The sequence below is a fragment of the Populus nigra genome, chromosome 3, assembly GCF_951802175.1.
Source record: "Populus nigra chromosome 3, ddPopNigr1.1, whole genome shotgun sequence".
NCBI classification, from domain to species: domain Eukaryota; kingdom Viridiplantae; phylum Streptophyta; class Magnoliopsida; order Malpighiales; family Salicaceae; genus Populus; species Populus nigra.
In genome coordinates this window covers 1951500-1972937 of record NC_084854.1, presented here as the reverse complement: position 1 = coordinate 1972937, position 21438 = coordinate 1951500, and the positions used below count along the sequence as shown (strand labels likewise).

Sequence of the window (21438 nt, the reverse complement as noted above, 5' to 3'; positions counted from 1 at the left end):
TAGATCACGAGTCAATGAATTGACCTGAATTGTCTCAGTAAATTCAATTTTATTTATTTTATAAAAAAAATAAAAATCACATCATTTTGAAAAAAAAATTAATGGGTTTTGACTGAGTTATTTTGTAAGTCAACTTAAATTTTTTATTGGATTATATCATGTTAATTATCTTTTTATTTTTATTAAAACTCAGCTAGTTGTAGATCTCCAAACTCATGGATGATAGATTAACTTGCCAGTCCAATCAAGTTTTAAAATAATAGATAGATTAAATAAATGAGATAAGCATAAATGCACTAGATTTAGACCGCATGGATGGCCAACACATTCAGGAAAATAAGCAATAAATGGGCCAAGGTGTCATGAATATTCCACCTTCGTTGAAATCTAAACTGAGACTTTTTCTCTCAGCCTCAAAGTCCATAATTGCATCTGCTAATCAACACGCATGCAAGAAAATCCACCAATATTTAGTAGTCATATCTAAATCCTCTTCGATGTTCCAAGTCTTGATAGAGAGGCTGCCTTAATCATGTATCAAATTATGAGAAGTGGAATTTCTGTATCGCAATATGAATAGTTCGTCTTCAGTTTTGATGCGATGATAACTCTGATATGAACTTAATCATGATGCGAAAAAAGTAGTCTAAAATAGAAAATACTGTATGTGCGAGTAAAAATCATATTGAAATCTCACACCAACTTGTAAATAGACAGTGGATAGTGGATTTCCCATGTATTAATTTCTGTTTTTTCTTTATCGGTTTTATTAATTACTAGATTATCAAAATTATTAAATTCATTTCATTTTGATCCATCTAATCCAAGACATGAATTGTAAATTAAATAAATTAACTTGGGTCAAAATAACTTTACTTCAATATTTTAAACCGAATCTCCGAGGTCGCTTACAAGTCGCTAGGTCATTTGATTTTATCAGATTTAAATTCCACTTTACTATTGTAGAACCTAGCTTAGATTAGGTTTGGATCCCGAGTTACCCTACTGGATATTGTTTGACAACACTGATCTTCAGCCTTGATAGCGCTGCATTTGAGTCTTAGGTTACCCCTAGTTTTGAAGCCTGACAGTCTTCTCTATCAAATCAAAGGGAGGTACAATCGAATGTCCCCATTGAAAAAAATTAGTCACAGGATTGATGGATGATCCAAGGCCGATGCCGCCCATTTCATACAACAGAAATTCGTTTTATACTGATAACCTATGCCTTCTTAACCAATGTACTGATCTCTGTCTTGTCATAAGGAAAAAAGAAGGAAAAAAAAAGGGGGTTAAAAAAAGCAACAGTCTCTCACTCTTATCGCTTAAACAAACAAACGGAGACCTAATAAACTAATTATCTCTCCCCCCGACGACTTCATCATTAACAAATCTAATATAATATGAGCAGTGGATAAAGAGAAATAATTAGTGAAAATAACATCCAAAGTACCTGTCTGGTGATCATAAGCTGTAAAGTGAAGGATAAAGTTGTAGTTGAGGTTAGGTTTGAGCAAGATGTGACCATGTACAGATGCTATCAATGATAACACAACAGTACGAGGTCCATGGGCGCCAATAAAAAAGAAAAGAAAAGAAAAAAAAATACCATCGCTCCTTTTCTACTCGGGTCCCAATTGTAGAAAGATTTAGGGTTTTATCTCCCCCGCCTCTGTCCAAAAACCTTCCATTAGAAAAAGAAGAGATGGAGATATGGTCTCCTGTATCTTGTATAATTTTCGTAATGCTCATGATTGTAGAGTTGTCTTTTGATAAATAAGAAGAAAAAACATTCAGTGGCTCTTCACTTGCGGCTCCAATACGTTTGAAATGGCAACATTATCTTGATCGAGCTTCATGGCTGGAAAATCTTGGATCTTCCATGTGTGAATTGCTCCTACAATATCAACAAATTAGGAACATCTTAGATTTTCTTTGATCTTCCCAGCTTATTTATTTATTTATATATTGGTTATTTGCCTTCAATTTCTGCTGGAATAGATCCAAACTAATGACTTAGTTTCTCATACAATCAGGTTTCATTTGATCCCATCTAAATAGATATTTTGAGTTTCAATTTTAATTAAGGTGTGATGGAGTGTTTTCAAATGCATAAAGTATTGCATACATGATGTGTATGTTTTCGAGGATTTGAAATCATCTACTTGTCTTTTATTTATTTTTATTTTGAACCCAAAGTAATCATTGTTATTAAAAAAGTTTTTTTCAAAAAAAAATCCTTGTTGTTTTTAAGCCATGGTTATAGGCAATATATATCTCATTGCATTATTATATTATAATCTTGATGTCGACTAATTATTATATTAAATTACTGAGAATTTCATTTAAAAAAGAAGAAGATATTCATAAGGTTTCTTTAATGGAAAGTTGCCAGTGAACTCATAAGTAATAAAATAAATAATTATTACTATTAGAAAATAACATGGTTTGATGAGAAAATATTCGATTTATTCATGCTAAACCATTCAAATTCTATGCCCATTATAAAATAAAATTAGTAATAATGAAATTCACTTCACTAACAAAACAAATTGTTTTCATTAGGTTTTGCATATTATAAAATAATATAAACCATATCTTGAAATCTCATTTAACAATTTAAGATTTTTGATTGAGAACATGGTTGTTAAAATCACGATTTAACTCGTAAAATTATAAGATTTTACGAGTTAATATATGTTATCGTATTAAATCGGCTTAAAAACTCAGAAAATGACAAAATCGTATCAAAATCGTGAAACCAATTGAAATCGTGTAAAATCACGATTTTAAATCCGGTTTGCCGAGTTTATAAGGAATATATTATATACTATGCAGTAACAGCATGGTTGCACCAAAAGGTCAAAAACGTTCTCTTTCTCAAAGTGCCGACTGCTTGCCTCCTTTCTCAAAGTGCCTCCAGTTCCAGCGTTTCAAATCTCCAAATTCAAAACAAAGTAACGAACCATCTCTGCAATCTGCCTCTCTTTCACATTCAGAGTTCAACCCTTTCTCTTTTCTTTTTTTAACTATTCTTCAAAATCTAAATCTCCACTTACTTGTACTCCTAGAAGCAAATCAATTAATCTGGGTGGCAAAGAATTATATTTGCAAATTGCAACCTACCGGTGAGTGATCTGTAACTTTGAAGTTTTTTTTGTTGATAGGTCATGTGGTTATGTTGTGCTGTAATTTTTGTATATATTCTTGCATATAAACACTACACAGATTATATATATATTTGTAAGCTATGGGAGTGATGGATGTAGCCTGTAGGCTTATGATTGAGAATTATAAGTTTTTTCTTGATGGCTTTATGCACGGGAAAGAGATTAAAGTAGTTCTTTGGTTTGGAAAAATAAATAAGAAGAATATGTAGGCTTCTATTTTAAACTTGTTTAGAAAGTGTTAGGCAAAAATTACTCTCTGATGTTGAAATTCTTTATAATGAATTGACAATCAAAATTCTATCTTGAAGTAATAATCTAATCAAAATCAAAACACCTCACAATGGAAAAACCTTATCAAAGAATAAAAGAAATTGAACAAAAAGGTACCTCTAAAATGAGCAGTGTGGAAGCGACAAGCTCGAGGGTGGTTAAGGGAAGGGTCGAACTAGGTTTTACAATACTTGCATATTCTGAGAGTTTTGTTGTTATTCTGGTTTATGGAGCAATGAGTTATCGACAATCTTTGTGATTCTATGGTGGGCTTTTGGTAAGATTGAAGAGAGAAGATTGTGTTTTGATGGAGAAAATGTGAGAAAAAAAGTTAATAGTGGTGAAGAGTAAAAGCTATATCTTTTCTTTCTTCTGATCTCTCAGTGACTATCGAGAAAGCAAGACAATTCTCTTTTCCAGTGAAGAGAAATTTGCTACAATGGTTTGTTTGAGAGATCGATTAATGGACTCGAAAATTTTTTAAAAAATATCTCTCATTTTTTGCACACATTTCTCCCTGATGTGTGAAATACAAAGATATTAGGAATGATTTCAGCTTGTATTAGAAAACAATTTATTGAGAATTTTTTCTGTAAAAATTTCAAATTTCCTTATGATTTTACGATCTATTTTTACGATCCGAGTTTATTTTATATTTTTCGTGTCATGTCAAAAATGCATTTTTGACAACCTTGATTGAGAAGATTCTTTGACATGGTACCAGAAACTTGTTGATCAAGTGACCATGAGTTCGAAACTCACATCTCCTATTATATTTGATAAAAATTAAGCGTAAAATAATATGAACATGTGCAAGTTTCAAGCTTGAAGGACTTTTACTTGAGAGGAAATATGTTAGATAATAATATAAATCATTTATTGAAATCTCACCTAATAATTTAAACTTTTAGGTCGAGATGATTATTTGACATAATATACCTCATCAAATCGCAACTTGTATAGTTTCTTATTTTTTTTAGAGATCGGTCACATCAACATCAATGAACACCCCGATTAATTATTGTTTTTTTATAAATGGATTATATCAACAAAAACCGTAATTAATTAGTAGACATCAAGAATATATTATAATAATGCAATGAGATATATAATGCAATGTTGTTTTTTAAACAAATCCTTGTTGTTGTTTTTTTACTAGATTGTATGTTGGTTGGGTCAATCCACATATCAATCCATTTTTTTTTACCAGCCAATAAAAAAAATTAATAAGAGAAAGTTGGTTTGGTTAAAAACAAACATGGTTCATAATCAAACCTGATATATATATATAGGTTATATTTCAATTCCATCCATTACTAATTTAACTTGTTCGGACCATATCAAATTTTATTTTAAAAAGATGATATTTATTTGATAAAAAAAATCTTATTTGAAATAGAATCTAATATCAGTTATATTTTATATCAATCAATTACTAATTTAACTTGTGAAGTCATAAAGGGTTTTATAAGTAATATAAGAAATAGAATTACTATTCTCACATTTGATTCCTCCCACGACTTTCTAATGCAAGTGAAATTTCTTTCTTTTTTTTTTTTTTGAAAAGGTGCAAAATATCTTACATTTTGTGCCTGTTTGGGGCTGCGGTTCAATCTATTTTTCATGAAGATTTGAATTATTTTGCTTCAAATTATTTTTTTATTGTTTTAATATAATGGTGTTAAAAATAAATTTTAAAAAATAAAAAAATATTATTTTGATGCATTTCCAATTAAAAAAGGCTTTGAAAAAAAATATTAATCATTCTCCCAAACATACTCTTTAGAATGAAAGATAATTCTCTATGAATCTCTAAATTCACACCAATCCTTAACATAATTTGAATCCCAGACTTCCTTCCTCCTAGGAACCCTAAAATCCTTATCTTTATTTTTTTTTATCATAGCATTGAATAACTAAATTCACTAAACCCATCCCAATGCTCACATGCATCACACTGTTCTTTGTGTGTGTGTCTATATAGGATAGCCAAGATCTTCACTAGAACACACTAATCTCTCAATTGAATTGTTTGTACATTTGTCTAAAATCTTTAAAATAAGATTACAGCAATCACTAGGTTACTACATGGAATTTTCTGTTCTTATCATTTATCACGCGTAAGACTATCCATCTTCTGACACCTGGCAGGGGGGATGATAGAGTGATGACTCTCTCTCTTGCCCATGTCTTTGACTTTACCTGAATAATTAACAAAAAGGCAAAAGGAGGCATCAAGATTGAAGGGTCGAGATCTGGAGTTCGGCTGTTCTTGATGATCTAGACCGCTGATATAGGGCGTCCAGACACGAAAAAAGAAGAAACAAGAGGATATTGTGAATCTAAGAGATAGTGAGAGGTAAAGGGCTGTGAATGATCATCATGTTAGAGTGTTTTTTCTCAGTACAATTCGCGTGCGCATGAGCAGTAACTTGGTGCCGTGGATTTTATTTTGTAGGCCCATCGTCCATGTCTATGCCACCACGCGTTCTTTGATATATATACATAGCCTTTTTGTTTTTTATATTTATTTTTAGCTTGGAAAATCTTTAAATTAATTTTTTTAACTGTTTTTTTTTTGTTTTAGTATGCTGGGGTGAAAATAAAAAAATTATTTTAATATATTTTAAATTTAAAAATTATTTAAAAAACATTGTATATATATATTATAATCTCTAACACCCTTATGTATAACATGGATCTTAGAGATAGATACATTTCACAAATTATTTGGAATATTCATAAAAATTAATTTAAAATTAACTGATTTGGATGATTTTTATTTTTTTAATAAATTTGGTACTTGAAGATGTTTAATTTTTTTTTGTTCTTGTTCGGTTTTAGTTTCAAGAACTAGAATAGTAAAGATTGAATCTAAGCAAGTTAAATAAAAAAAACTTATTGTAAACTAAAGGCTCGTTGTAAAATAAAGATTCATTAAATCAAAATTTATATAAAAAGTAATTTAAAGGCCGGCCCGTTCAATTCTCAAAAAATATAAATGGAACCAATTTGTTTGGTTTGATTATTCAATTTTATTCGATTCTAAATTTTGAAAAAAAAAAACGATTGATTCTACGTTGTTGGGACCAATGTTCATCCTAATGAACATGGGCTCTTTTACTGTATTAATACTAAATATAATTAATATGTTAATTAATTCATTCGATATCTATAAGCAATATATATCTCATTGCATTATTATATTGTATTCTTGATGTCTACTAATTAATTAGGTTTTCAGTGATATAATCAGGGCAATCATTGATGCAATCAATCTCTCTCTAAAATAAGTATAAGAAACTCTACGGGTCGATGTGGTATAAGTACATGAGATATTCTTACTTGATTTTTATTTTATTTGACTTTAAAGTGAGAAGCTTGTTGATATAATACTTAAAAAATTATTCTTATAGGTTTTTTTTTTTTTATGAATATGGTTTTCTGTAGCCCCTTCCAGGTCAGGAGACTAATTCTTGGCGTGGCTCGAGAACACGGTGTATATCAGGCATCAATACATGAGACTAATTCACTGATAAAAGTTTGGGATCAAGAAATTTACTCTTCCTGTAGTCTCAAGTTCGAACCTTATGGTTACTAATATGATAGCCACTGGAAGCTTACATGGTCGTTAACTTCAGGATCCGTGAGATTAGTCGAGATGCGCGCAATCTGGCCCGGACACCCAACTAAAAATCAAGAAATAGTCAAATAACATAATGCAAAACCTAGCGAAAATAATTTGTTATGCTAGTGAGGTGAATTTCATTATTACTAATTTTATCTTATAATGGGCATAGAATTTGAATGGTTTAACATGAATAAATTGAATATCTTCTGATCAAGCCATGTTATATTCTACTAGTTATAATTATTTATTTTATTTTATCTATGAGTTCAATGGCAACTCTCTCCAAAACAAACCTGATGAATATCTTCTTCTTCTTTTTTTAATGAAGTTCTCACTGAGTTGTAACCTTCAATTTCGTATCTTCCGAATGACAAGACCATACTAGTTTTGTACTGCGAGCATGATATTTTTTTCGTAGCTACAAAAAGGAAAAATATTATTGCACCCTCTCGGGTCTTGTCTCGAACCATAGCAAGTGCATCATCTATTTCAATCAGCATCAACCTTTTTCAGAAACAGGTTATTTACCATTCCATGGAGTGCTCTGTAGATGACAGGTGTGTACTCTAAATTTGACGAGAGTACTTGTTTTCTACTTCATATATTTTCTTATTTTTCTTCATAAATATTCATGAAATTTACAGTAATATATATATATATATATATATATATATATCCAAGAATTAACCTGGCCCGGATTTTATCCGATGGGAGGAGGATTGATTTCACGGAATGCTCACAGACATTCAGCACCGAGGAGGTAAAAAAACCAGAGGAAAGTACGAAGGCTTTGGGTGTGGTTTTCACACACACAGAGTCGAGGCTTGGGCTTGCGCTGCGCGATGACCTCATTCGTATCTGCCTCTGGGGCCCATGACAATAAAGTAACATTATATGGTTTGTAATAGGAAAAGACAATTTTATAGATCATCATCACTGATCTATAAATATATATGTACATGCCACATCATCATCCACTCTCTTTGATGTATCAAACCTTTATAATAATAATAATAATAATGTTAAATCTAATTTAGTTTGGTGGGTTAATTTAGTAATTCACCTAATCTAGTAAGACATGATTTGGGTAGGGTGTTATATCATGCTAAATTGGAGGCTGACATGGATAATACAGTGGAATTAGTTACGATCTAGTAAAAAATTAACTGAAATCTTATTTAATTTTTTATTCGAGTATTTTAAAATAAAATATCAAAACAACTTGTTTTGAATTGATTTAATTCATTATGTTGACTTGTTTGACCTGAAACTTGTTCCGGGTTTAATAACTTTATTTGAGTTGTAAATTTAATTCGTAGCTCCACGTGTAGGGGCTAGATTCAATTTGATCATCAAGGTAGCTAACCCCAATCATCATTGAAGAGGGAAAAATAATAATTAAAGGGACTCGAGGTGGGACCTCAACCATCTAAAAATCTCCCAAATCTCCTCCTGCCCACTTGATTGTCTGGAAAATTTAGTAGCCGTCAACTTCTGGTAAATGACGAAAATGGGTCTTAACCTCGATATTGGGAAAAGGATTTTACTGTATTGAAAAAAGTAGAGAAAAGTCTTGCTGCTGAATAAATACTGTTTGTGTAACCTGAGATAGTGATTGGATAACTTTGGATTACTTAATTATCGGATTAATTTCTATATTATCAGGTTAATTTAAGTTTACTGTTTTTATTTTTTAAATAGTATTTTTTTTTGTACCGATCTAGTTTGATTTAATTAGGTTAATTGAGTCGGTAAAACTCGACCGGAACAACCGAGTCTTGTAAAATAAATGTTTGATTGTGTTCAAAACATCTTGAGATCTCTGGATTAATGATTAGCATAAATGGAGTTTAGCATGAAATGGATGGAAGGTGATTACTAATTAGTGATTTTTTCAAGAAAGGGGTAATTGGTTCACAGCAAGGATTGCTGCTTTTAATAAATACAATGGTCCCTGCAACATAGAATCTTCCTTTATAGATTTGGATAAATCTAGGTTTTCTTTTAGAATGGTTTGTTTTTCAATTAAAAATGTTGTGTTTTTTTTAAAAAATATTTAATATCAATATATTAAAATCATTTAATATTATTTTAAAAAATAATAATTTAAAAAACAACAATTATCACAAAACTAAATATAATTAGATAAATATTGGAAATATTGAATTGGTGTAATCATCAAGAAAAAAATATTTTATAGATTAAGAAGGTGTTTGGGATTGAATTTTAACTCTTTTTTTTGTAGAAATTTAAATTTTTTAGCTTCAAATTATTTTTTTTAGTATTTTTTAATCATTTTGATATATTAATGTTAAAAGTAAATTTTAAAAAATATTTTTTTTTATTTTAATATATTTTAAAATAAAAAATATTTGCGTTATCATTGATGAAGATTTTGCCCAGGTGGAGACATGGAAACAAACCCTCATGCAAAGCAAATTACAACCAATAAATCGAAATAGATTTTTTAAAATCCAAATAGATTTTTTAAGATTTCGTTTACACCCGAGAGAGGAACATTTTTTGTTATATACTTTTATTTATGGGTTTACCATTAAATGAAATTGAGACTTAAAAGAATAGTTGTCGGATTCAATTAAAAAAAATATATTATCATGTTTATTGGATTATTAAATTAATTTTCAATATATTTACTGGGCGCAATCCATTTTATTAAAATAATACTATTTTATTTATTTATTTTAATTTTATTAAAGGTTAGCTTGTTGGTTTTAGATTGAATTTAATCAAGACAACAAGATTAATAACAATCAAAATAGATCAATTAAATTTCATTATATTAACACCTTATTCGAGCTATAAAATATATGTCTGATAACATGGTATTAATAATATTTTTTAATTAAAAATATATCAAAGTAATTTTTTTTATTCATAACAACAAACATTAAAATTATAAAAATACACTCATAAAAAAAAAGCATCAATATAGCCTTTTCTCCCCTTAAAAAATGTGTCCCGAAAAGAAACGCCAATTGGTATGTTCCAAAGAAACGCAAGGAGTAAACCTAGTAGTATCATTGAAGGATCATGCAAATTTTAGTATATAGTTTTTATGTGCTTGGCAAGAAAAAAGAATTAAAAATTATTATCACCCCGCTGTGTGGTCTGATCAACAACACAACAGCAGGAAAAAAAAAAGAAAAAAGAAAAAAAAAACACGATGGAAGAGTCGAGTAAGCAACTGGAAATGTGGGCTCAAAATGAGGGTGACAAAGAGTGTTTTGCACGTGCTTCAAACACGCTTGTTTGCCTACCACAAGAAGAGTGCATGGACTGGCCTTCATAAACACTTTGTCTTTATCAATCAATCCAATTCATAAATAACTTTAAATTCAATTAATTATGTATTATAGTCTTTGTATTTCTGATAAAATATTAAATTACATAATATTATCTTGAAATACTTATGATAATAAATTGAATTAGCAATCTTAAATATTTTAATATTACTTCAGAAAAAGAAGCAGAAAAGTTTCGTGTAAAATAATAGCATCTTACTAGGAAAAAAAAAGATATTGTAAAGCCAATGGTTACTGGGAGGGAAAAAAGATATTTTATTCTTAATAGATAATTAAATTCAATTATCCTGTTTTAGAATATTTGGGAAAACAAATTGAATTAATAATCTTGATTATTTTATTCTTATTTTAAAAACCAAAAATTAATAGCATACCTTGTAAAAAACAAAAATATATGATTTACTCTTAAAAGTTTTTTATAAATTCAACTTCATTTAAAATTCAATTTAATATTCTAAAATTCATTTCAATCGCGAATTTACAGGCTGAAATAGACAAAATAGTTTGTATTTAAATTTAGTACACACTGATCATCTTTTGCTCCATTAGATTGCATTGATGAGAGAAAGATTTGGTCTTTAGCAGAGTTTAGGAGGGCAAAAAGAGTTTGTAAAGAATTCTACTTTGGTTACCAAAATCCCATTTCACAGATACAGAGACAAACAGGGTAGAGAAGCCATAACTATAGAGTTTTGTTGCTTATATTAACCACCCTTTCACAAGCTTTAACGCCCCATTTCAGTAGAGGAAAATTAATCAGAGAGAGAGAGAGAGAGAGAGAGAGAGAGAGAGCAAAGAAGCAATGTTTGCAGCTGAGAATGGACTCAAAAGTGACCCAAGATTACAAGGCATCTCTGAAGCTATCAGGGTGGTGCCTCACTTTCCTAAACAAGGTTTGAATTCTTCCCTCGTTTTCTGTTTTCTTTTTTTCTTTTTTCTGCTTGGTCGTTTAACTTTTGTTGTTGTTGTTTGACAGGGATAATGTTTCAAGATATAACAACTTTGTTGCTGGATCATAAAGCTTTCAAGGACACAGTGGATATCTTTGTCGATCGCTATAGAGACATGAGCATTTCTGTTGTTGCTGGTAACTTATCAGCCAACCCTTTTTCTTCTTCTTTTTGTGGGATGGCTTGTCTTCTGAAAATGGTTAATTACTGGGACAAAGGACGATGTGATTATGGGAATTGGTGATTTTCTCGTGTTTCATGTATGGATTTTGGCTTTATTTAATTTTTCTCCTTCACTGGGGTGTTGACTTTGGTCTAAAATTGCATAAATAAAAGGCTGTTTCTAGATTTATTAGAAAAAGTTTTTGGTGGGATTTTTGAAGGGTCTTTATCATGTAAGAGTTCTAGTACAACTGGAAATTTCATGGTTAGCTGAGAAATTTTGTTGACTAGCCCTGCAGGGAAAAAAGCTGCTTGATAATGATGTTTCCATATGACTGTTGTTTTTCATGTAGGAGTTGAAGCTAGAGGGTTCATGTTTGGCCCAGCAATTGCCTTAGCTATTGGCGCAAAGTTTGTTCCTTTAAGAAAACCCAGAAAGTTGCCAGGTACTACTGTGCTTAATCTGGAGCTCTAATGGTGCTTCTGCTGTAATTTAGTCTATATGTTGATATTAAGGAAAGGGGTAGCTTGTTTTGGTCCATCAGCTTCAATGCTATTACGCTCTGAAGCAAATTTCGTGGAAGAAAAATTGGCGCATGTATGCCAGAGGCAAAGCATTTAGTTTTTTATTTTTTTTTCCTGCATATAAAATCACTTTGTAAAGTTCTGTATTTCATGTCTAATTTCCTTAATATCAACATCTCTGATATCTATTGGTTTGTAAATTGATGTATTGTCTCAGAAGTTTACACGAGGAATCTTGTTATAATTGAGAGTTTCACAATGCTGAGTCTGCAGGTGAAGTGATTTCTGAAGCATATGAGCTGGAATACGGAACTGATTGTCTAGAAATACATGTTGGTGCTGTTCAGCCTGGCGAACGTGCAATTGTAATTGATGATTTGGTTGCTACAGGAGGGACCTTGTCAGCAGCAATAAGCCTCTTGGGTACTGGCCTCGTCCATCTCGATCCTATCAGAACCATTTCCACCTCTATAATTATGTTTACTTAGACCTTGTTAACTCTTTGCATAATGTATTTCATGTGCTGATGTTCATGTTTTCGCAGAACGAGTGGGGGCTGAAGTAATTGAGTGTGCTTGTGTGATTGGGGTGCCGGACATCAAGGTAATGGCCGAAGTACTTTCTATTGTGTTTTTTTTTCCCTAATAAGACTTCCATGATAAATGAAAAACGTTTTGGTCGGATTCTTTCCCAGAAAATTCAGTAGAGTAATCTCTGGATAATGTGTTTCATACCATGACATGCCTTTCAGGGACAGTGCAGGCTCAATGGCAAGCCACTTTATATCCTCGTGGAGCCACGCCAAATCGATAATTGTTGTTAAGGACAGGTACTATACCTCTTGCCTTACCATGAATCATAAACAAAATTAAGAACAGAGATTGCATTCTTTTTTTTATGAGTGTATTGACAGGAAAAGCTTTAATCAATAAATTACACTCTAGTCTTAAATTCTGGTCACTGCCATATTGGGTACTGAATATGGATATTTTCTCATTCTTTTGAGAAAGATGTTGGCCGCCGAAGTTGTCAGTTCTTACCTTCTTCAGATCAAGGATGGAATGGAATGAACAACATCTAATATTTAGGCCACTGTTAGCTTTGTCTTCTTAATCACTGCCAAAATGTTCTGCATTTGAACTTGATAATAATCTAATTTCAATCATTTGCAGGTCTGTGAGGATGACTATGCGCAGGCCGACTTCGCCGAAAAAGATGACACCTGAACCATAGGTGATGATGTGTTGATATGTTTCTCTGCCAAGTTTCATGCTGCTGGGCATACCTCCCTCACAGTGCTCATCCTGTATCATTCTTTTTTCATTGTGGGATCTTGAATCATATTTAGGCTGCTATGACAGTTTTGAAAAAAAGAAGCAGAGACTGTTTTAGATGTAGTTAATAATGATTAAATGATTCATTGTCCTGGCTTTTCTTTACAGCCCCCTTTATGTCTCATGGGAAATTTGATGTCTGGCAATCTATATGTGAAACTTTGACATGGTCTAGATTTGACATCTCAAGCTCTTTAGTTTGGTGCTCCCATGTGATGCAGCAGAAAAGGTTGAGCTTCTAAAAGCTATCATACCTTTTTCTATAATTGAACCATTCTACTTCTAAATTTTCTTGGCAGCCAAAAGAGATGAAAGAAAATAGGCCAGGCCATCCTTTTCTATCATATGATTTTGACTTGTTAATGCTTTGAGGTTCCCTGCCAGAACAAGGATGGATCAGAAACAGGAGTGTGGGGTTCACTTTAGATGGAAAGTCGAGATTCTTTGCTTCTATTTTCTCCCATTTATAGACCTTTGCGCCCACTTGATAAAAGATGGAGTGAATCATCTTTTGTGTTCGTAGAGCCATGTGATGCCCGTTTTGGTCATCAAGCATCTTAGAATCGACTGAAGACGTGAGATTGTTCATGGTGACTCAAAATGCAATTCCCGTTTCTGCTCCTCTACAGATTTGGTCACCAGTCCTGACTTGGTTCGGTTCTTGCTATTGTACCCTGCTAAAGTGATGGTTTAGGGAGTTTATGACTACCAGGTAATGTTTGTTTGATCATCTCAGGATTAAAAAAAAAGAGAGAGAGAGAGAGGCATTGAGAATAAAAAACATGTTTTTTGGAAAAGAAAAGAAATGGAAGAAGACATTGAGAATAAAAACGTGCTGTCATTTCATATACTTTCAAAACAAGAAGCACATGAGAGACATGTTCCTCTGTCTTCACCGTTCAATCTTTTGTCCCCAATCTTTTCTGTCCCACGATGGTAACTGAGCTGGCTCCATCTCCTTATACTGTGACAGTAATCAAATGCTAGGTTTTGACCCATTTGACCCAGCCTATGATACAGGCTTCGGTCACCATTCTTGGTGGAAATTTTTACCTTCCTAGCCTGTCAGATCCGTGTTTAAACCCCCTAACCCACGTGCTCTAGAATCTGGAGTGAAATTGGAGCGAAATTCACTTCAATCATGAGAAATGAGACGTTACAGCTTGGACCAAAACTTTTGCATCGAAAGCACAGCTTATTTATCTAGACAATGGGTGTGCATACAGGGATTCTCATACTAGGGAAAGTTTGAACAGTAATAAAACAGGCATGTAATCTCTTTATTTGGCTCCTTGAATAATACTAACTCTCATTATTCCAGTAAAATATAAAAGATACAACACTGGAAAAGGAAATTTCTTTGAGTCCACTGTTTGTGAAACCACAAAATCACACGAATTTAATTGCTGATTTTGCGAGATGGAACTGTTCAAAACAGATTGTCCATTACCTGTAATGCTAGTATGGTCTCGAAAGAAGCCTTTTACTAAAAAAATAAAAATGTTAACAGTGTTCGACTATACCTTTTATCTTTCTACATCATGATTATTGCTTGAAGGAGCCTCGTCATTACCACTCCTACAAATGCTGCCCATTTTAAGAGCATGACGCATAATAGAGTTCAGCTGTTTCCTCAACTTAGCATTATCAGTGAAGATATTTGCCAGCATCTCCCTCAATTCATCATCTGTTGCTCTTGTATCCTTCTTAGGAGCAGTGGTTTTATCATCTTCAAATAATAGTTGTGCCTAACCAATAATTTGGGGGAAAACGTTGAAGGTAAGTCATAGAAAAGGAATCAATGAAACCTACTTCTAAATTTATATTCAAAATGCGCTTCCAAATAGTTAACACAGCTTTGATAGTCTTAGTAGAGGTGATCCAGTCTAGGAATCATTTTAAATAATGACAAGAACCTAAAGCCAACGGTCCTACGCAGAGTAGATTGCCAATATACATGTGTGCGTGTATATATATATGTACTAGATTTGTTTAGCAATGAGATATAGACGGGAAATAGAAAGCACCTCTGCTAGTAGATGGCTGATTTGATCATCAGATGTGGTCAGCAAATCTAAAGCATCTCCCAGAGAAGAGTTCACAATAAAATTATCTTCACTGGACAAATTGCCGTTGCATTCTTGCAGCTGGTCATACAGGATCCTGCAATCATTTAGCAGTTTCTTCCGAGTAATTTTCTCATGCTCCTTCATTTCTCTTTCCTCGTAAAGAAGTTTCTGAAAAAACAAAGCATAGCAAAGAATCAGTGAATATACATCACTGCTAGTAGTTGGGTTCAAATGCAAAATATCAATTCTGAGTCTAAAGATTTTTTTTTAAATGATAAAATTTCAGGAATGCAACTGAAAGGAATAGACATAACAGCAAGATTAACAATAAAAAAACATAACAGCAAGACTATTGGGATGACTGATGATGCAGTAAAACATATCCATGAAATAAACAAAAGCAAGATATACTTCCAAAATCAATTAGTTAATATTTTAATTCAATAAAAAATAGAGTGTTTGAAATTTGACTTGGGACATGATAACTGGCAGAAGTAAGCGATGTGTTTGAAATTTGACTTGGGACTTAACCTAGTTGAGTGAGTTGTTATTATATGATGTAGCTTCCCATAAGAAGAAAATTTGTTTAAAAAACTTGATATACAGAAATGATATACTACCTCAACTTCAGATTTTTCCTTCAGGGATTGACTAAGCTCTTGCTTCAATGTTGTCTGGGAACTTTTGAGGGATTTAAATTCTTTAGCGAGAAATTTAAAATCTGCTTTCGATTTCGCTTCAAGCTCTTCATATCGCTTGGACAATTCCTCCAGTTGCTTTCTAGTAGCATCCAACTCCTCAAGGGCTATGTCTTTTTCATGGTCAGTAGGTGCCATTTGAAATTCTGTACTCCGCTGCTCACCCTGTAACGGTTACATGAATCATAATTTGAATTTAAGTCATTGAAAGGACCGTCTTTCCATTGCCGTGGGGGCTTTCCAAAGAAAGTAAGGAAATAAAAGAAAACAAAAAAAAAAAAACTTCGAAACCAGAATGATGGCTAATTCGTAACCTCTTTTGACTTCAATTTCAATTCCATTTCCAATGATTTCCGTCTCAATTCCTCCATATCCCACTGCATTTGGGTAAGCCTTTCCCTCTCAATTAAAATAGCTTGCTGCATGGTTTCTTTATTTTTGTGTTTTGTAGTTTCAAATTCCACTTCCAGATCCTTGACCTGATGAGACCCAATCAGCGAGTAATATAAAGAATAACAGAGTCTGGTGCAGGAGTGAAACATCAAAAGACATGCCAAAAGTTGGATCTTGGAGAGTTTAATAGCTATTATACTCTTGCATACCCTAAAACTGTCGTGCATAATTAAGCAAGAAGTCCAAATTGCATCCGTTCAAACATGCAATGAAAAAAGATGGCATCTGGAAAGCTTATTCAATTAACACTGACATACCTTTGTTGTCAGGTAATCTTTTACAGCTATTTCCTGGTTCAATCTTGATACGAGGTCTTCCATGTCTGTTTTAACTGTGACTAGCCTCCGTTGCATCGTTAACAGAACCCTGTTCATTTTATGATGCTGATCCAAAGGAAGTACTATGTGTGCATCACCTGAAAACTGCAGCTCCGTGTTACCAAGAATTTCTGTAGAACTCGAAATCTCAGCAACTCCTGGAAGGTCAAGATATCCATCACCAGATGAATTTGGTATCCCAGAGTTTGATATTTCACTTCCTCGTAGAGAACTTCCATCACTTTCAACACTATCACAAGATAACTTTCTAACATGACCAAATACCTTACCAGGCTCTGGCTCAGAGAAAAGTTCCATCCCATTTCCAGTAAGAAATGAATCTTTAGATGCATTTCCATTAAACCCATCTTCTTTCCCTATAACATTGTTCATATGTCCACCATGTGGTGTATGCCTAGGAAAACCTTCTAGTTGCTCTAGAATAGTCTGTCCCATAAACAGTCCCTCGTCAATATTCGTCATACCATACTTCACAAGTTTTTCTATAGGACCGGTCAAATCTTCATCCAGTGCTAGATCCCCCAAGCCAATTCCAAAATTGCCATCTCTTGCTAGCTTTGGTGTTCCAAGATCAGACGTATCATAAGCAGTATCACTGCCATAATCTGATGCAATTGATGAACTGGTAGCAAGAGAAGAGCTTAAATTTGGAGGTATCTGAAGTGAGGAGGTTGAACCATCACCGGTAGGGCTTGCTTCTGATGACTGCTGATTTCCATCTTGGAATGCTGAAAAAATTGATGGGAAATGCTAAGCAAGATTAAATTCTTAAGGGGAAAAAACCCTCAAAGAGTTGAGATTCAAGTCGATTATACACTTTCACCATAACTACAAAAGAAGTTAAGATGTTTTAAGGTAAATTTCTTGCACAACAATGACACATACAAGACCTCGCAGCAGCTTCTAATTCAAAATAGGATGCCACTGCCACACTTCTTGATAAATCAATGTCAGACAGCAGTTTTGTCATCCATTGCTCCAAAGAGTATCTTCTCTGCAACAAAAATAAGTCTTTTAAGAATATTAGTCAGTTACATGTGAACAAAATAAAGTTCTCATTAAACGCTTATTTTGTAAGCTGGATTTTGGTATAGTTGCAATATAGTGAAAACTTTAGCTTACAAAATAAGTGTTTCCTTTGCAAGAATGGCAAGTATAAAAAATTATATACCTTTTGATTTCTACAATGTCAAAATCAGCAACTTAAACACAAAATTCTTCCAAACAATTTTGTTAAGATTTTATCAGCTTAGATTTCTACACAACAGTTATGGCAATTTGCTCTGTAGAATGAAGTGGCATTAACAATAAGCAAAATTCAAGAGCAATTATTGCACAAAACAAAATGGCATTCAAAACATAATCTTCTTGTGTTTCCCAAATAATAGAAAAACCGATACAAGAAAATGCCACCTGCACCACTAAAGAAAGAAAACAACAGATGCAGTAACAAAGTCCAAACATTTTCTGTACCTCTTCCAGGAGTGCCCTGCTTTTCAAACGCAGAAGTCCCTTGGGTGGAGCTGGTGGGATATTTTTCCTGGGAAATGCCTTCTTAAGCTGTAAAAGATAGCAAATAATATAAGAGCATTTATTCACAGTTTTATACAGTTACAGGTACTCACTCAAGGCAACAGACAAGACTTAGTTCCCATAAAGAATGCCTGACGGCATTAACTAATTCAAGTACCCTGAATTAACAAAGTAAAATTATTAATGTAATAAAATGCAATAAAAATTTTGTACTTACATCGGTGAATAACTTCATAAAATCATTAAATCTTTTCAACACTCCACGGATGGTTGTAGCCCCTTCTGGTGATTGTACACCCACCTGAACCCTGTAAAACTGTCCCTTAAGAACATTAGCATAAGATGTTTGAAACTGGTACATAGACATTACCATATACACAGAAGAGTGCGCAAAACATGCAGATACACAAATCCAAACTCAAATGAGCATTTCGCAAAGGAATTAATAAAAAATAATATTTACATATTATGCACTTCCCAAAAAAAGAAAATTGGATAAATGAAGTTAATGAGGATAATTTTGACCAGAAGAATATAACACACTGATATAGAAAGAACATAAAGTAATTCTTGCACTGATGGAATGAATTATGCAAATAGAAAAACAAGGAATGCTATTAACCTCTTTCACTACAATAGCATAATTTGGAAGCTTCAACTAGCTTTTCCCTAAAGTAAGGTAAACCATGGAACCAGATGTCCATATTGTTAGAAACATCCTAAAAATAAATAACCAATCTGAAGTATTTTACAAAAAATCCATTACTGGATCTGAATAACATTTACATTACAAAATAAAGTAATGCAATTTGAGTACCACTACGGGATCTGAATCTCTTGATTTTGGGAGCACGGCCCAGGATGGTATAGTGACACAGTAACTCCATCCCGTTCTAGGATCATGGGGCCAAACGGTTTCTCGCCCACTCTGCAAAAGAACATTTTTTATCCTTCCATGTATTGAAAATTTGTATTGCTAGCAGAAATAGAATTATAGCTACTAAATTGCATTGTTATAGCAAATGACAGGGCAATTATGAAAGAAAACCTGAGAAAAAATGAAATGAATATATCAGAGTCAAGAAAGTGAAAAACAAAAAACTACATAAGAGATGCAAATATAGTTACCCTTCTCTCCATAAAGAACATTTCTTTAAAGATTTCATATTTCTCGTCAGGTATTTAAGCATAATTTGTGGTTAATAAAAACCATTTCGATTTACAATCTCTAGACTGGTTGACACATGCATGCTGTACTACTGGCCGAAGCATGAGTCTTGATTCCAACAATGAAAAGGCCAGCAAAATTAAACGAATAAATTGCCAGAAATCATATTTGCTTTAATAGATGCATGAAGTTCTTTCAAATGCCATACCAAATCTACAGTGTTATTCTGATCGCGATTCTAAATACACGTGATCAAAATATAACACATGCCAAATTAAATCAACTAATTAATCATGCACTGAATTAAATGCACGGAGATGTTCCAATAATGATACCAAATGCGCAGAGTTCTTCCAATCACGATACAATTAATGAGATGATTCTGCATGATGTCACATAGAATGCCAGTCCATTTCGCATAAATTAACTTCCATATGATTTATCATCATTTTCCATGTGCAAAAAACAGCTAAATTAATTCTAATTGCACCTTAATTACCCCCCTAATCGAACTCGGTGTTGACAAGATCAATCGATCAAATCGCAATTCAGCGACCACTTAACCAATCCATCCTGAGCTAATACTTAATTAAAAAAATAACATAAAATTCATGCAAGTCTACTAAAAAAGAAATTATTAAACTCAAATGAAAACGAATTATCTAATTGAACATACAGAAATTGAAGTAGTTGACAATTTTACCCATTTTCGAGGCGGAGGACTCCAATCCATCCCTAACGGCAACGGCGAAGTCCCGTCGTGCCTGTGCTTCGGTGGACTCCGCTGCCTCTGCATCATTTTCTCTCTCGAGAATTTTTTTTCCCTCCCTAAAAACTAGGGATTAGCAGAAATGGACTACGATCTCCCTGATTCTATCAACAAATCACGCAATAAAAACTTCAATTTACAGTGTTCAAAAAGTATGTTTCTCTCCGGTTGAGATCGGAGAAACACGAACCGGAGAGATCGCCAGAAGGTGATCGTACAATTTTATTTCACGAATCGGATTTTTTTTCTGGAAATAGACGACGAAGACGGCGCGAGATAATTGAGGTGCAAGGTAAACGTGACTATAATGAGCAGAGAGTGTGGTGTAGCGTGTGAAATACACACCTGCCTGCCTGCTTCGATTCTTCTTTTGTTTGTTGTGTCTCTTTTATCTTCTCTCTTCTCTGGAGAAAGAAAAGGAAAAGACACTCAGTCGTCAGTATTGAGTTCACTAAATTGTACGGTGCTATGCTGTATCATTTAGATTCTTCGTGTCTCTTTTTCAGGCACATCAAAATATTTAAACACTAATTTGAAGTTAAAAAAATCTAAAAATAGAAATACAGCTGATTAATTATAATGGCAAATAAATATTTGTTTTGGTGGTGATATTGTAATTTTTATATAATAAAATTTATTTTAAATTTATTTTTTAAGTTTTTTTTATCGTTTTATAATATTAATATCAAAATTAAATTTTAAAAAATAAAAAAATATTATAATATATATTTTTTTAACATCTTAAAAAGTAATTACTGCTACAAAGTCAAACATTATATTATAACATCTAGAAAAAATAAATATAAAAATGAGTTAGAAAATTAATTTTTTTACTTAATATAAAAAATAAAAATAATAATAATCAAGGAAAAACATAGTTTAAAAATGATAATAAAAAATATAATTTTAGCTTCTAACTATGATATTATATTATGTTAAGATTTTGAAGCGTGATAATTTATCATGCTTTAATTTTAAATCATAATATGTTATTAAATTTAAATTCTTTTTATTAATAATTTAATATTTAAAATGCAACATTTAT

General features: G+C 32.5%; 2 protein-coding genes across 5 annotated transcripts; one reads left to right on the top strand and one right to left on the bottom strand.

Moving 5' to 3' along the window:
• The first annotated feature begins 10917 nt into the window (after positions 1 to 10917).
• On the top strand, positions 10918 to 13548 carry LOC133689327 (adenine phosphoribosyltransferase 5-like). Its single transcript, XM_062109147.1, has 7 exons — positions 10918 to 11287; positions 11371 to 11481; positions 11860 to 11952; positions 12305 to 12454; positions 12576 to 12634; positions 12783 to 12860; positions 13204 to 13548. Exons 1-6 carry the CDS (start codon positions 11197 to 11199, stop codon positions 12852 to 12854), a joined length of 576 nt encoding a protein of 191 aa, XP_061965131.1. The 5' UTR covers positions 10918 to 11196; the 3' UTR covers positions 12855 to 12860; positions 13204 to 13548.
• A 1064-nt stretch (positions 13549 to 14612) lies between these two features.
• On the bottom strand, positions 14613 to 20878 carry LOC133689326 (PX domain-containing protein EREL1-like). 4 transcript variants are annotated; one of them, XM_062109143.1, is made up of 11 exons: positions 20739 to 20872; positions 20328 to 20497; positions 19274 to 19384; positions 18674 to 18772; positions 18397 to 18483; positions 17809 to 17917; positions 16843 to 17651; positions 16447 to 16611; positions 16055 to 16297; positions 15393 to 15602; positions 14613 to 15113 (listed from the first exon to the last, which is right to left on the bottom strand). In XM_062109143.1, the coding sequence occupies exons 2-11, from the start codon at positions 20421 to 20423 to the stop codon at positions 14892 to 14894; spliced, it is 2151 nt and encodes a 716-aa protein (XP_061965127.1). In that variant the 5' UTR covers positions 20424 to 20497; positions 20739 to 20872; the 3' UTR covers positions 14613 to 14891. The 4 variants fall into 4 exon arrangements, with proteins under 4 accessions (XP_061965127.1, XP_061965126.1, XP_061965129.1 ...); XM_062109142.1 differs by having other exon boundaries at positions 20328 to 20878; XM_062109145.1 differs by lacking the exons at positions 20328 to 20497; positions 20739 to 20872 and having other exon boundaries at positions 18674 to 18764.
• Between the last annotated feature and the right edge of the window lie 560 nt (positions 20879 to 21438).

Coding starts and splice junctions, on each gene's coding strand:
- LOC133689327 (XM_062109147.1), top strand. CDS start 11,197: ATGTTTGCAGCTGAGAATGGACTCAAAAGTGACCCAAGATTACAAGGC. Junction 11,288..11,370: donor GCCTCACTTTCCTAAACAAG/GTTTGAATTCTT, acceptor GTTGTTTGACAG/GGATAATGTTTCAAGATATA. Junction 11,953..12,304: donor AAAACCCAGAAAGTTGCCAG/GTACTACTGTGC, acceptor CTGAGTCTGCAG/GTGAAGTGATTTCTGAAGCA.
- LOC133689326 (XM_062109142.1), bottom strand. CDS start 20,423: ATGATGCAGAGGCAGCGGAGTCCACCGAAGCACAGGCACGACGGGACT. Junction 17,918..18,396: donor GCAGGGCACTCCTGGAAGAG/GTACAGAAAATG, acceptor TTTTTGTTGCAG/AGAAGATACTCTTTGGAGCA. Junction 15,114..15,392: donor TCAGCCATCTACTAGCAGAG/GTGCTTTCTATT, acceptor ATTATTGGTTAG/GCACAACTATTATTTGAAGA.